At 39.6% G+C, this 12322-nt stretch overlaps 1 protein-coding gene across 2 annotated transcripts in view; it reads right to left on the reverse strand.

Moving 5' to 3' along the window:
• Window positions 1-11298, reverse strand: part of HUNK (hormonally up-regulated Neu-associated kinase) — a 114796-nt gene extending 103498 nt beyond the window's left edge. The window contains exon 1 of one of the 2 annotated variants that reach the window (XM_056559497.1): window positions 10914-11298. In XM_056559497.1, coding sequence (XP_056415472.1) covers window positions 10914-11011 — 98 coding nt within the window. In that variant the 5' untranslated portion in view covers window positions 11012-11298. The remainder of the gene's footprint in view (window positions 1-10913) is intronic. The other variant, XM_056559500.1, reaches the window with a different exon arrangement.
• Window positions 11299-12322: the final 1024 nt, after the last annotated feature.

Below are 12322 nucleotides of genomic sequence, written 5' to 3' on the forward strand. Positions count from 1 at the left end.
TAGATAGATATGAGATATATGTGAGATAGATAGAGAGAGATAGATAGATATGAGATAGATAGATATGAGAGATAGATAGATAGATAGATAGATATGAGATAGATAGATATGAGAGATATGTGAGATAGATAGATATGAGATAGATAGATAGATATAGATGTGAGATAGATAGATAGATATAGATATGAGATAGATAGATGATAGATATATATGAGAGATATGTGAGATAGATAGATATGAGATAGATAGATAGATAGATAGATATGAGATATATGTGAGATAGAGAGATAGATAGATATGAGATATATGTAAGATAGATAGATATGAGATAGATAGATATGAGATAGATAGATAGATAGATAGATAGATATAGAGAGATATGAGAGAGATAGATAGATATGAGATAGATAGATATGAGATAGATAGATAGATAGATATGAGATAAATAGATAGATAGATATGAGATAGATAGAGAGATAGATAGATATGAGATAGATAGATAGATAGAGAGATAGATAGATACGGAAACAAATAAATTCCAGCAGCACTCCCAAGATAAAGTGCAAAATCTAAGGTGCTTTATTGACCCATGAAGGTGCGACGTTTCGACAGCATCCCACCATCTTTATCAAGCAGGACAAACTGGTTACAAGTGGTACAATATATATTGTATATAATTAATACAAATCAAATTCTCATTAGTGTTTGTACAATAACTGAATATCACAAAAAATATACAGTAGGTGCCAATCAGTGCAAATGTGCATATGAATCCACGATACATCATAAAATGTGCAAAGTTATAAAACTCATAACATAGATAATTAGTGTTCATTAGCAGCTGTGTACAATAAAATCACAGTGGGGTTAAAAACAACATCGCGGGGATAAATGGACGCTCACCGGCTACTGTATAGATATCATCTCGCCGTTCATAGCGTGTAAGGTCCGACTTCCACATCATGTGACTAGCACATGACCACACTTGCCTCTGTGTTAGCGCGAGGTTCTGCACATCAACACAGGGGATCGTGAGGCTGTGGAATCCATCTCAGAAGAGGGCAAGGATACCAATGTACTAAATGTAATAACACGTTAACACATTGACGTTTTCACATGAATCGGTTCAGTTTTTGGATACTACGGTATTTGTTGAAGGAAATCCCCTTTCTACAGATTTCTATGTGAAGCCAACCAATAGTAATCCAATGTTGAGATTTGATAGCCATCACTTGTGCCCTATGATCCGGTCCCTGCCGTCCAACCAGATGATGCTCGCCCGTAGGGACGACAGGATTGAACCGGTTCTTGACAACATGGTAACAAATTTCACCAAGAGAGGTTATCCAATAGGTTTGCTACACCAGAGCAGAAAGAAAGTTTTAGACATGAACCGTGAACAATTGATACACCAACCTAAAAAGGGACCATCACCTTCCAGAATTGTGTTTATTACCACCTATAATTGCAAATCCCGAGTAATAGCTGGAGCAATTAGGAGAGACTGGCCTGTGGTAAGGGAATGTTTCCCTGCCATCCCCAAATTTCAACTACCCCCCCCTCCCCCACGTCGTACAGGAAATCCCCTAGTTTGAGGGATAAACTTGTAGAAACGGATGTATCTCGTAACGGAGGTAGCCGTCAGAAATATCTTACTGTGAGTCAAAATGAATCCTTTCCATGCAGGTCCTGCATTAATTGCCTGCAGATGATGAAGGGTCCAACCTTCTGTCACCCCCGGACAGGGAAGGAATAGAAAATAAAATTTTACCTAACATGTACCTCTGATTTTGTAGTATATGTGTTATCTTGCCCATGAAACTATCTCTATGTTGGAGAAACTACTTTAGATTTCCGAACCCGCCTCAACCAGCACCGGTACTTCATCCGAAAATTCCGGATGGATCTACCAGTGTCGAAACATTTCGTTGAGGCAGGAAAATGATTTACGTTTCACTTTGATTCATCATGTTCCTCTTTCAAAATGAGGAAGCGATCATATCAGTAGATTGAAAAAGAAGGGTCTCTTTTGGATTTATGAATTGGGCACATTACGCCCACAAGGTCTTAACGTTGATTTTTCAGTTACTCTATACATTTATTGCACCTAACATCATGGAGTTGTATAATGGTTTTTTCTTACGGGATTTCTTGTATATGATATTATATGATATTTATAGTGTTCTCTCTTTTTTTTTCTTTACAGATTATGAAGCATTTGTCATCACGAAAATGGATTATGAATCCTCACCTGGCCATTTATAAGAGTCCATCGCATGTTGAAAGCAGCATCAACATACGATGCTTTTGTATGTCGGGGCCATCGCATAAACGGCTATCCGGCAGCGCAGACTGCTTCAGCTGCCACCGGATAGCCATTTACGGTGCCCCATGGGGTCCGCTGACGATCACTTACCTGTCCTCGGGGCTCCAGCGCGTCCTCTTCGGGATCCCCTGCATCGTCGGTGCTCTCCATCGTTGTCATCACGTCGCTGCGCATGCTGTCCCGTCATCCAATAGGAGCGTAGCGACGTGATAGCGGTGACGGAGAGAGAGGATGTCGGGGAAGCAGAGGCCTTGCCGGAGCGTCGGGGACACCCTGGGGACTCGGCGACAGCGATGAAAGGCGACATCCAGGGCAGCGGTGACGAGCGGTGACGGTCCAGAGTGGTGAGGACACGTGAGTATAACCTCCAATACCAGTGGTCTTCAACCTGCGGACCTCCAGATGTTGCAAAACTACAACTCCCAGCATGCCCGGACAGCCGTTGGCTGTCCGGGCATGCTGGGTGTTGTAGTTTTGCAACATCTGGTGGTCCGCAGGTTGTAGACCACTGTCCTATACTTTACATTGCACGGATCCCTCAACATACGATGGTTTCAACAAACAATGGTCCATTTGGAACGGATTACCATCGTATGTTGAGGGACTACTGTACTGTCACATATTATATGCACTTGAGTGCTGTAAATTGTTTGGTACATGGTACAACATTATTCATTGATATGTAGTTTTAATTCTTGTAGGATAGTATTCCTAATAAACCAGTAACTTACTGCCATCGTTTGTCGAATCCATCGTATGTTGAGGGATTCGTGCAATGTAAAGTATAGGAAGCTGTACTCACCTGTCCCCGCCGCTCGCGATTGTGTCCCCGGGCCTCCGCTGGGCTCTCCTGGTCTTGTCCCCCACCGCTGTCTTCTCCGGTCCTCTTCTGTCTTCTCCGGTCCTCTTCTGTCTTCTCCGGTCCTCTTCTGTCTTCCGCAAGGCCTTATTGGGCCTGAGTAGCGACGTCATTACGCCGCTGCGTACGCCATTCCTATTGGATGACGTGCGCAGCAGCGTATTGACGTCATCGGAGAGGGCCGAGAAGACACCGGTAGACCAGCGCTGGACCCGGAGGGCACCCCGGAGCATCGTGGAGGGCTAAGTAATACTTACCGCACCACACGGGGAACATTAAGCTGGTATCCGGCAGCAGCTTAAGCATTTTGCGCTGCCGGATAGCAATTAATGCGATGGCCCGACATAAAAAAGCATCGTATGTCGATTTGATCAAATGACGGGGCTATCGTAGGTCGGGGGGTCACTGTACTACATTGTATATACTTATATCTGGTTTCATTGATCCCAGCACCACCGCGGGACAATCTTGTATCTGTCGATCCACTAAGTGTATCCTTTCATGTTCCATTGGCATTAGAGTTATTGTCCATACCTTCAGTGGTGCCACTCGTACCCGCTTTATACCGTATTTTTCACCGTATAAGATGCACTTTTTCTTCCCCAAAACTGGGGGGGGGGGAAGTTGGTGCGTCTTATACGGCGAATACACACCTATCGTGGCGGTCTCTGCGGCCATCAACGGCCGGGACCCACGGCTAATACAGGACATCACCGATCATGGTGATGCCCTGTATTAACCCTTCAGACCCGGCGATCAAAGCTGACCGCCGCATCTGAAGCAAAATTGACACTAACCCGGCTGCACCGGGAGGGACCTTACCTGCCTCCTTGGTGTCTGCTCCATGCGGGGATCCCCTGCATGGCCGGCGCTTTCCTTCGTCGCCATCACGTCATCGCGCACGCCCCCCCGTCATCCAATAGGAGTGGCGTGCGTAGCGGCGTGCGTAGAGACGTGATGGCGGCAACGGAGAGCAAGGATACCCGGCAGCAGAGACGTTCCGGAGCGATGGGGACACCTCGGGGACGCGGCGACAGTGATGGAGGGCGACATCCAGGGCAGCGGTGACGGTCCGGAGCGGCGGGGAAACGTAAGTATTACCTCCTATACCAGTGGTCTTAAACCTGCGGACCTCCAGATGTTTCAAAACTACAACTCCTGGCATGCCCGGACAGCCGTTGGCTGTCCGGGCATGCTGGGAGTTGTAGTTTTGCAACATCTGGAGGTCCGCTGGTTGAAGATCACTGTGACCTATACTTTACATTGTATTCTAGATTTTCCTCATTTAAAATTGGGTGCGTCTTATATGCCGGAGCATCCTATAGGGCGAAAAATACGGTACTTTGTTGTTAGATGCTCTATAACAATAACTACATTAATCACACTGTACACTTCACCTTAATCACATACACTTTATTTATACACTCTCACTTTCACCTTTCACATATTTATATTTTCTCACATTTCTTTATTTTATTTTTATTCTCTTTTTATTCATTATTATTTTTTTTATCCATCATTTATTCTTCATGTTTACTTTTATTATATATATATATATATATATATATATATATATATATATATATATATATAGCAACAGGAATGAGAATGAGGTCACCTTACCGTGGTGGGACGGTCCACGCTATTTGGCGCCAAATTTGCAAGCTCAGTACCTCATAATTTCATAGTTTGATATCTTCATTTATTGCACTACAGCTGTATAGCTTTTCATGTTCTATCTATATACTCATGTTCTATCTATATACTCATGTTTCGTCTATATCTTTGTGCTAGCAGTGTGCTGCTGTATTCTCCTGTTGCTGTATATTTAGCCCAGCAGCCTGCACCTGCAAGCCAGGTTTTTACAATAGTTTGGAGTTAATAGTGCTGGCCAACTTATTCTTTGGTTATTTTTATATATATATATATATATATATATATATATATATATATATATATATATATATCCAAAGCTCAATTTTTATGGCTACTCTATTTTTATGGCTACTCTATTCTACTCTATTATATAGAGTAGATGGGGGAGATTTATCAAAACCTGTGCAGAGGAAAAGTTACCCAGTTGCCCATAGCAACCAATGAGACCGCTTCTTTCATTTTGCAGAGGCCTTGTTAAAAATGAAAGAAGCGATCTGATTGGTTGCTATGGGCAAGTGGACAACTTTTCCTCTGTACAGGTTTTGATAAATCTCCCCCATCTACTCTATATCACACTTCTACACGCAATAATAGTTTTATACCTCAGTTCACACACATTCATGTAACTTCGTTTTTTTTTTATACTCTGTTTTCTGTCATATTCATAATATTCTCTAGATTCCTCTGTAATATACTTTATATTGGCCACATACTACGGTACAGCATATTAATCTATAACGTGTTATTACATTTAGTACATTGGTATCCTTGCCCTCTTCTGAGATGGATTCCACAGCCTCACGATTCCGTGTGGATGCGCAGAATCTCGCGTTTACACAGAGGCTGATCATGTGACCGCAAGTCCGGTCATGTGCTAGTCACATGATGTGGAAGTCGGACCTTACACGCTAGGCACGCCGAGATGATATCTATACAGTAGCCGGTGAGCGTCCATTTATCCCCGCGATGTTGTTTTTAACCCCACTGTGATTTTATTGTACACAGCTGCTAATGAACACTAATTATCTATGTTATGAGTTTTATAACTTTGCACATTTTATGATGTATCTTGGATTCATATGCACATTTGCACTGATTGGCACCTACTGTATATTTTTTGTGATATTCAGTTATTGTACAAACACTAATGAGAATATGATTTGTATTAATTATATACAATATATATTGTACCACTTGTAACCAGTTTGTCATGCTTGATAAAGATGGTGGGATGCTGTCGAAACGTCGTACCTTCATAGGTCAATAAAGCCCCTTAGATTTTGCACTTTATCTTGGGAGTGCTGCTGGAATTTATTTGTTTCCGGATCTGTATACAGTCTGGGGGAGATTTATCAAAACCTGTCCAAAAGGAAAAGTTGCCCAGTTGCCAATAGCAACCAATCAGATCACTACTTTCATTTTGCAGAGGCCTTGTTAAAAATGAAAGTAGCGATCTGATTGGTTGCTATGGGCAACTAGTCAACTTTTCCTTTTGGACAGGTTTTGATAAATCTCCCCCTCTGTGACTGGGACTGTTACCCCGCTGGCACCTTGTACCCTGTTACGGATTTGCTTGGGTTGTGCTGCCTTCTACATGTGGTCTTAGATAGATAGATAGATAGATAGATAGATAGATGGATGTAAGAGAGAGAAATATTTAGATAGATAGACATGAGATGGATATGAGATCAATAGATATGAGATAGATAGATATGAGAGTGAGAGAGATTGAGAGATAGATATGAGAGAGATATAAGATAGATGGAAATTATATAGATAGATAGATATGAAATAGATAGATAGATATGAAATAGATAGATATGAAATAGATAGGAGATAGATTAAAATTAGATAGATATGAGAGATATGTGAGATAGATACACTAGATAGATGTAAGAGAGATATATTTGATAGATTGATAGACATGAGATGGATATGAGATAGATAGATGATAGATATGAGATAGATAGATAGATAGATAGATATGAGATAGATAGATATGAGATAGATAGATAGATAGATATGAGATAGATAGATATATATGAGATGGATAGATAGATAGATAGATATGAGATAGATAGATATGAGATGGATAGATAGATATGAGATAGATAGTTATGAGATAGATAGATAGATAGATAGATAGATATGAGATGGATAGATATGAGATAGATAGATATGAGATGGATAGATAGATATGAGATAGATAGATATGAGATGGATAGATAGATAGATGGATAGATATGAGATAGATAGATATGAGATAGATAGATATGAGATGGATAGATAGATAGATGGATATCAGATAGATAGATAGATATGAGATAGATATATAGATATGAGATAGATAGATAGATAGATATGAGATAGATAGATAGACATGAGATGAATAAGAGATTGATAGATATCAGATAAATAGATAGATCCTATAGCTGCTTTCCTGGTCCACCAGTCCACAGGCCAAAATAATTGTCATATAGATGTTCCCCATTAAAGTTTATAGTAACCTCTTGGATTATCAAGTTGCTGTGCAGCCATCTGAAGATTTTCCAGAAATGTCCACATCCCCAGCTGCTTATGGCAACATGTCACGTGTAGGAGAGAGAACGCAGCCATAGCACATGTCAATACAGGGATTTACAATGTGCTGAGAATGATATAAACCTCACATGATCAGCTATGGTGCAGAGCACTACACGTGCACTCATACATGTAGGAGGTACCAGGTGCACAAGGTATGTACTGAAGAGATAAGTGTGTGATCCCGAATACATCCATGGCACTGCTGAGTACAGACAATCCTCTGTTTGCTACAGTTTTATATTATAAGAGGATGCAATCTGTATACTGTGTGTTGCATAGTAACCTATCCCCAAAGCACTTGAATTTAGAGTCTTTTAGGTTCATTTCCACCAACCATATAGAGGGATTATGGAAGCTTGTTGCTTTAGTAACAGCCGCAGGCATTCAGCATGTATTATACAATCCAAGTGTACTGCCAGGCACTGCAATGTACCTGTTGGAGCTGCAGAAAGTCAAGACTAATATTCACACAAGCAAAATGTGCACTCGGTTCTTTTGCTTTCGCCCTACCCTATTATTTACAGTTGGCTATATAGGATTACTATGAACAGTTCTAGGGATCCACTAATGATTTTGTTTCTTTCTCCCCCCCCCAAGAAAAGCGGTATCAAGGGGGTGTGGACACCTCTCATCTCCATATACCATATGTGCCATAAAGAATAAAAGTTGGTACCGAAGAAATACAAGAGATAAGTGGAGTAAGGATGACACATTTATTGGTTTACTGAGAATATATAAATTGCACGCTTTTAATACCTCCCAGGTCCCTTCATCAGCATTCCTGATGAATGAACCGGAGAGGTCTTTAAAGCTTGCACTCTATATTTTCTCCGCTAGCCAATAAAAGTAACACCCTTACTCCACTTATCTCCTATATATGTCATAGTAGTAGCATGTCAGCTATTTCATGTCTATTACCAGTACGTTATACCATATGGTTTATTTAACCCTAAAGCTGTTGGATGAACTGCTGTTACATTCCTCTACTGTTACCAATAGCAGAAGAATAAGCAGTTGTCAGAAATCACAAGGGAAAATGAAAAATTGGACAGAAAGAGCCAGTCCCATTGGCATCAGCTGCCCCATGATTGTAGTCCTTATCAGAGGGTCAGGCCTGTTAGACTGTCCCATCTAGTTTGGTTCATTCTCCTGCCAAATACTGGATGTCTATGGCCAGCTTAACCTTAAAGAGTGCCTCTCATGATCTTGTAACATTTTATAATCCTCCCAGGTCACTGCCCCCATCATGATAAACCACCCCCTGCCTTTATTTTTGTTATTTGTTAGTTTTCTACCTTGATATTGCTCTGTATTTTCTACTCAGTCTCAGTCAGATTCACAGACTGGGAAGGGGCGTTCCCCAGCAGGCATGACATCATCTGAAGCCATACAGGGGAGAACTTCCTCCCTTACACTGCTACACATAACCCAGAACAGTTCAGTGTGTGAGATGAGCTCTAATTGGCTAAGACTGCACACACTCCCCTCAGCACCCCAGACTGCATTTCCTGATTTTGAACTTCTGCCAGGCCAGCAGGAGTCCAAGGTCTGTGCAAGAGATGGGGGAAATGTGCTCTGAAAAAGTAGGGAGACACCTAGTGGCAGCTTTTTTAAACAAAAATAAAACATAGAAAACTTCCTTTGTTTTTAAAACAAAGTACATTATAAAGATTTTTTTATTTACGATAAGGAGTGCAATAGCAGAAATTAGTTTTAATGAGAGTGCCCATTTAAGGGGGTTGTCCAAAATATGGCAGATTGTTCCCTCAAAAAATATAATATTTTACATTAAACCTACAAAAATGAAATAAATAAATACACACACACACACATATACATATATATCAGCTACAAAGGCACAATGTCATGAAATACACTGTGGGTTCATGCCAAGCTGTCACAATGATAAACATTCCTAACACAAGGCTGGCAACGTGGCACATTGAGGCCATAGTACTATCACACTGTAGTAAAGCTACAGGGTTCGGGCTGTTCCTTTGTCTGGTAAACAGATGTTTCTGTAACGATTCTCCGTTATAACATCTAAATGACCATCTGGTTATTGCATAAGACAAATGTAGAAGAGTAATATAATATATTAAAGCACAAAAAAGTAAAATATCTATTTTTTTATTTATTTTATTTTATTAGATCTAATAATTGTCAACCTGGTTATTGCATAAAGACACATATAGAGGGATAGCTACATTTTACATTCTTTTAAGAACATGGTTGCAGTTCGTTATTTTTTCTCATTTAAAAAAAAATGTCTTGTGCATTTTTGTGCAATGATATATATTAATGCACAAAAATGTAAAATTATATATATATATATATATATATATATATATATATGTATTTTTTTTCAAATAAAAAAACAAACAACTGCAAACATATTCTGAAAAAAAATCAATTTGGTGCATGCATAAAAAAGTATTGTATAGTAAGTAAGTAAAAGTGTGGCCAATGCAAAGCCATAACACAAGGAGGATACAGTACGGAATTCTCAGAATATCATTGGATAATTCTGAAAACCTTGAAAATGAAACAAGATACTTTTGCATTAATTTTTGCACGCAACTGTCAAAACATTGCACGCTTTTATGTAACTTTATGTTCATACTGCATACAATGATAGATAGATACGCGATAGATAAATAGAACGATAGATATGAGATAGATAGATAGATATGAGATATAGATAGATAGATAAATAGAACGATAGATATGAGATAGATAGATAGATAGATAGATAGAAAGATAGATAGATATGAGATAGATCGATACATATGAGATAGATAGATAGATAGATATGAGATAGATAGATATGAGATAGATAGATAGATAGATATGAGATATAGATAGATAGATAGGAGATAGATAGATAGATAGATATGAGATAGATAGATAAGTGATAGATAGATATGAGATAGATAGATAGATATGAGATAGATAGATAGGAGATAGATAAATAGATAGATATGAGATAGATAGAAAGATAGATAGATATGAGATAGATAGATAGATAGATAGGAGATAGATAGATATGAGATAGATATGAGATAGATAGATAGATAGATAAGTGATAGATATGAGATAGATAAATATGAGATAGATAGACAGATAGATAGATAGATAGATAGATAGATATGAGATAGATACATATGAGATAGATATATAGATAAGTGATAGATAGATAGGAGGTAGATAGATAGATATGAGATAGATAGATAGATAGATAGATATGAGATAGATATGAGATAGATAGATATGAGATAGATAGATATGAGATAAATAGATAGATAAGTGATAGATAGATATGAGATAAATAGATAGATAGATATGAGATAAATAGATAGATAAGTGATATATAGATATGAGATAGATAGATATGAGATAAATAGATAGATAAGTGATAGATAGATATGAGATAGATAGAGTAAAACTAGGTTAACCATGTGTAGCATATATAATAGAATAAAAGTTTACTTGTTGCCATGATCATCCTCTTCAAGGCTCCATTCTCCGTGGTCTTTCCCATTATTCTCATTGATACAAGGTGATCTCAGGGTAGTTAAGACAACCATGTTTTCTCTGATGTGTCTTAGCTGAGCTTCATCAGATAATGCACAGCTTCTGTATTCAGGCTCCTTCAGATATAAGACAATCCCATCCAGCCAGCAAATCCAAGGCTGAACGGTTCTGGTTGGTTACAAATAGTCACATTATCAACACAGATCGAACGATTTCCTTCATATTAGCGCGGCCCATGTTATAGATCAGGGAAACAGACATTGGTTTCCTTGTTGCCTAGCAACAGCTGAATAGGAACACAGGATGCAGACAACAAAATAGTGGCGAGATGATGTACATCGTGATCAGGCGCCGCGAGGGACAATGAAAGCGAGAAGCCAGCACAAAGCCTGTCACGATAAAATATAACAGCTTGACTGTTCATTAAAATGGAAGTGGAGGGGGGGGGGGGGGGGGTGCAAAATATTGGTCTGAATGTCACAATGGCTCCCGGCGGATACGGTGTGCTGTGATTTTATAGTATAATATGTGTCAGGCACATAACCCGGTGATTTTTAAGTAATTCACATATTATGCTGCACACAAAGTAGCAGGGAGGTGTAAATAAATGGATATTGGGGGGGTATTTATCAATTTTGCCTGTTGACTGTTTCTTTTTACCCTTTTTTTTTTCACTTTGGTTTTCGTGGACATGCACCAAATTTATCATTTGGCGCACGTTGTTAGTAATTTGAAATCAGCCGTTCACAGCGCCTTTTACACAGAACTTACCGCCATAGAGGACGCGTATTTTACCCTGTAGAGCGTCCATTTTGGAGTCCCTCCTGCAGTATATCAGCAAGCGACAGGAGTTATTTTCTATTGTGGGGTTTATAGCCACCATGTGAAATGGATTTTATATTCAACTTGGGTATTTATTTATTTTTTGTTACTTTAGTGCAGTGGTCTTCAACCTGCGGACCTCCAGATGTTGCAAAACTACAATTCCCAGCATGCCCGGACAGCCGTTGGCTGTCCGGGCATGCTGGGAGTTGTAGTTTTGCAACATCTGGAGGTCCGCAGGTTGGAGACCACTGCTTTAGTGCTTTACCTTTCCTGAACCTGTGCGGCCATGTCCAATGCCGGCTCAACGGAGGGTGAAGGTTCCTCAGAGACAACTACGTCGCAGGATAGTATTGAGCAGCCCTGGAGGCGTCGATGCTTTGACAAAAACATTTTTTTCATGTATTTTGACGCCTTTACATTTTTTAACATTGCCAAGTGTATTTCCCATGTGCAAAATTTCTTGGCCGGGATTTGCGCCGGGATTTGCGCAAATTATGAATTACTGACTAAAGTTAAAATCCCACACAGGACCATGTGAT

The sequence above is a fragment of the Hyla sarda genome, chromosome 2 (assembly GCF_029499605.1).
Source record: "Hyla sarda isolate aHylSar1 chromosome 2, aHylSar1.hap1, whole genome shotgun sequence".
NCBI lineage: Eukaryota > Metazoa > Chordata > Amphibia > Anura > Hylidae > Hyla > Hyla sarda.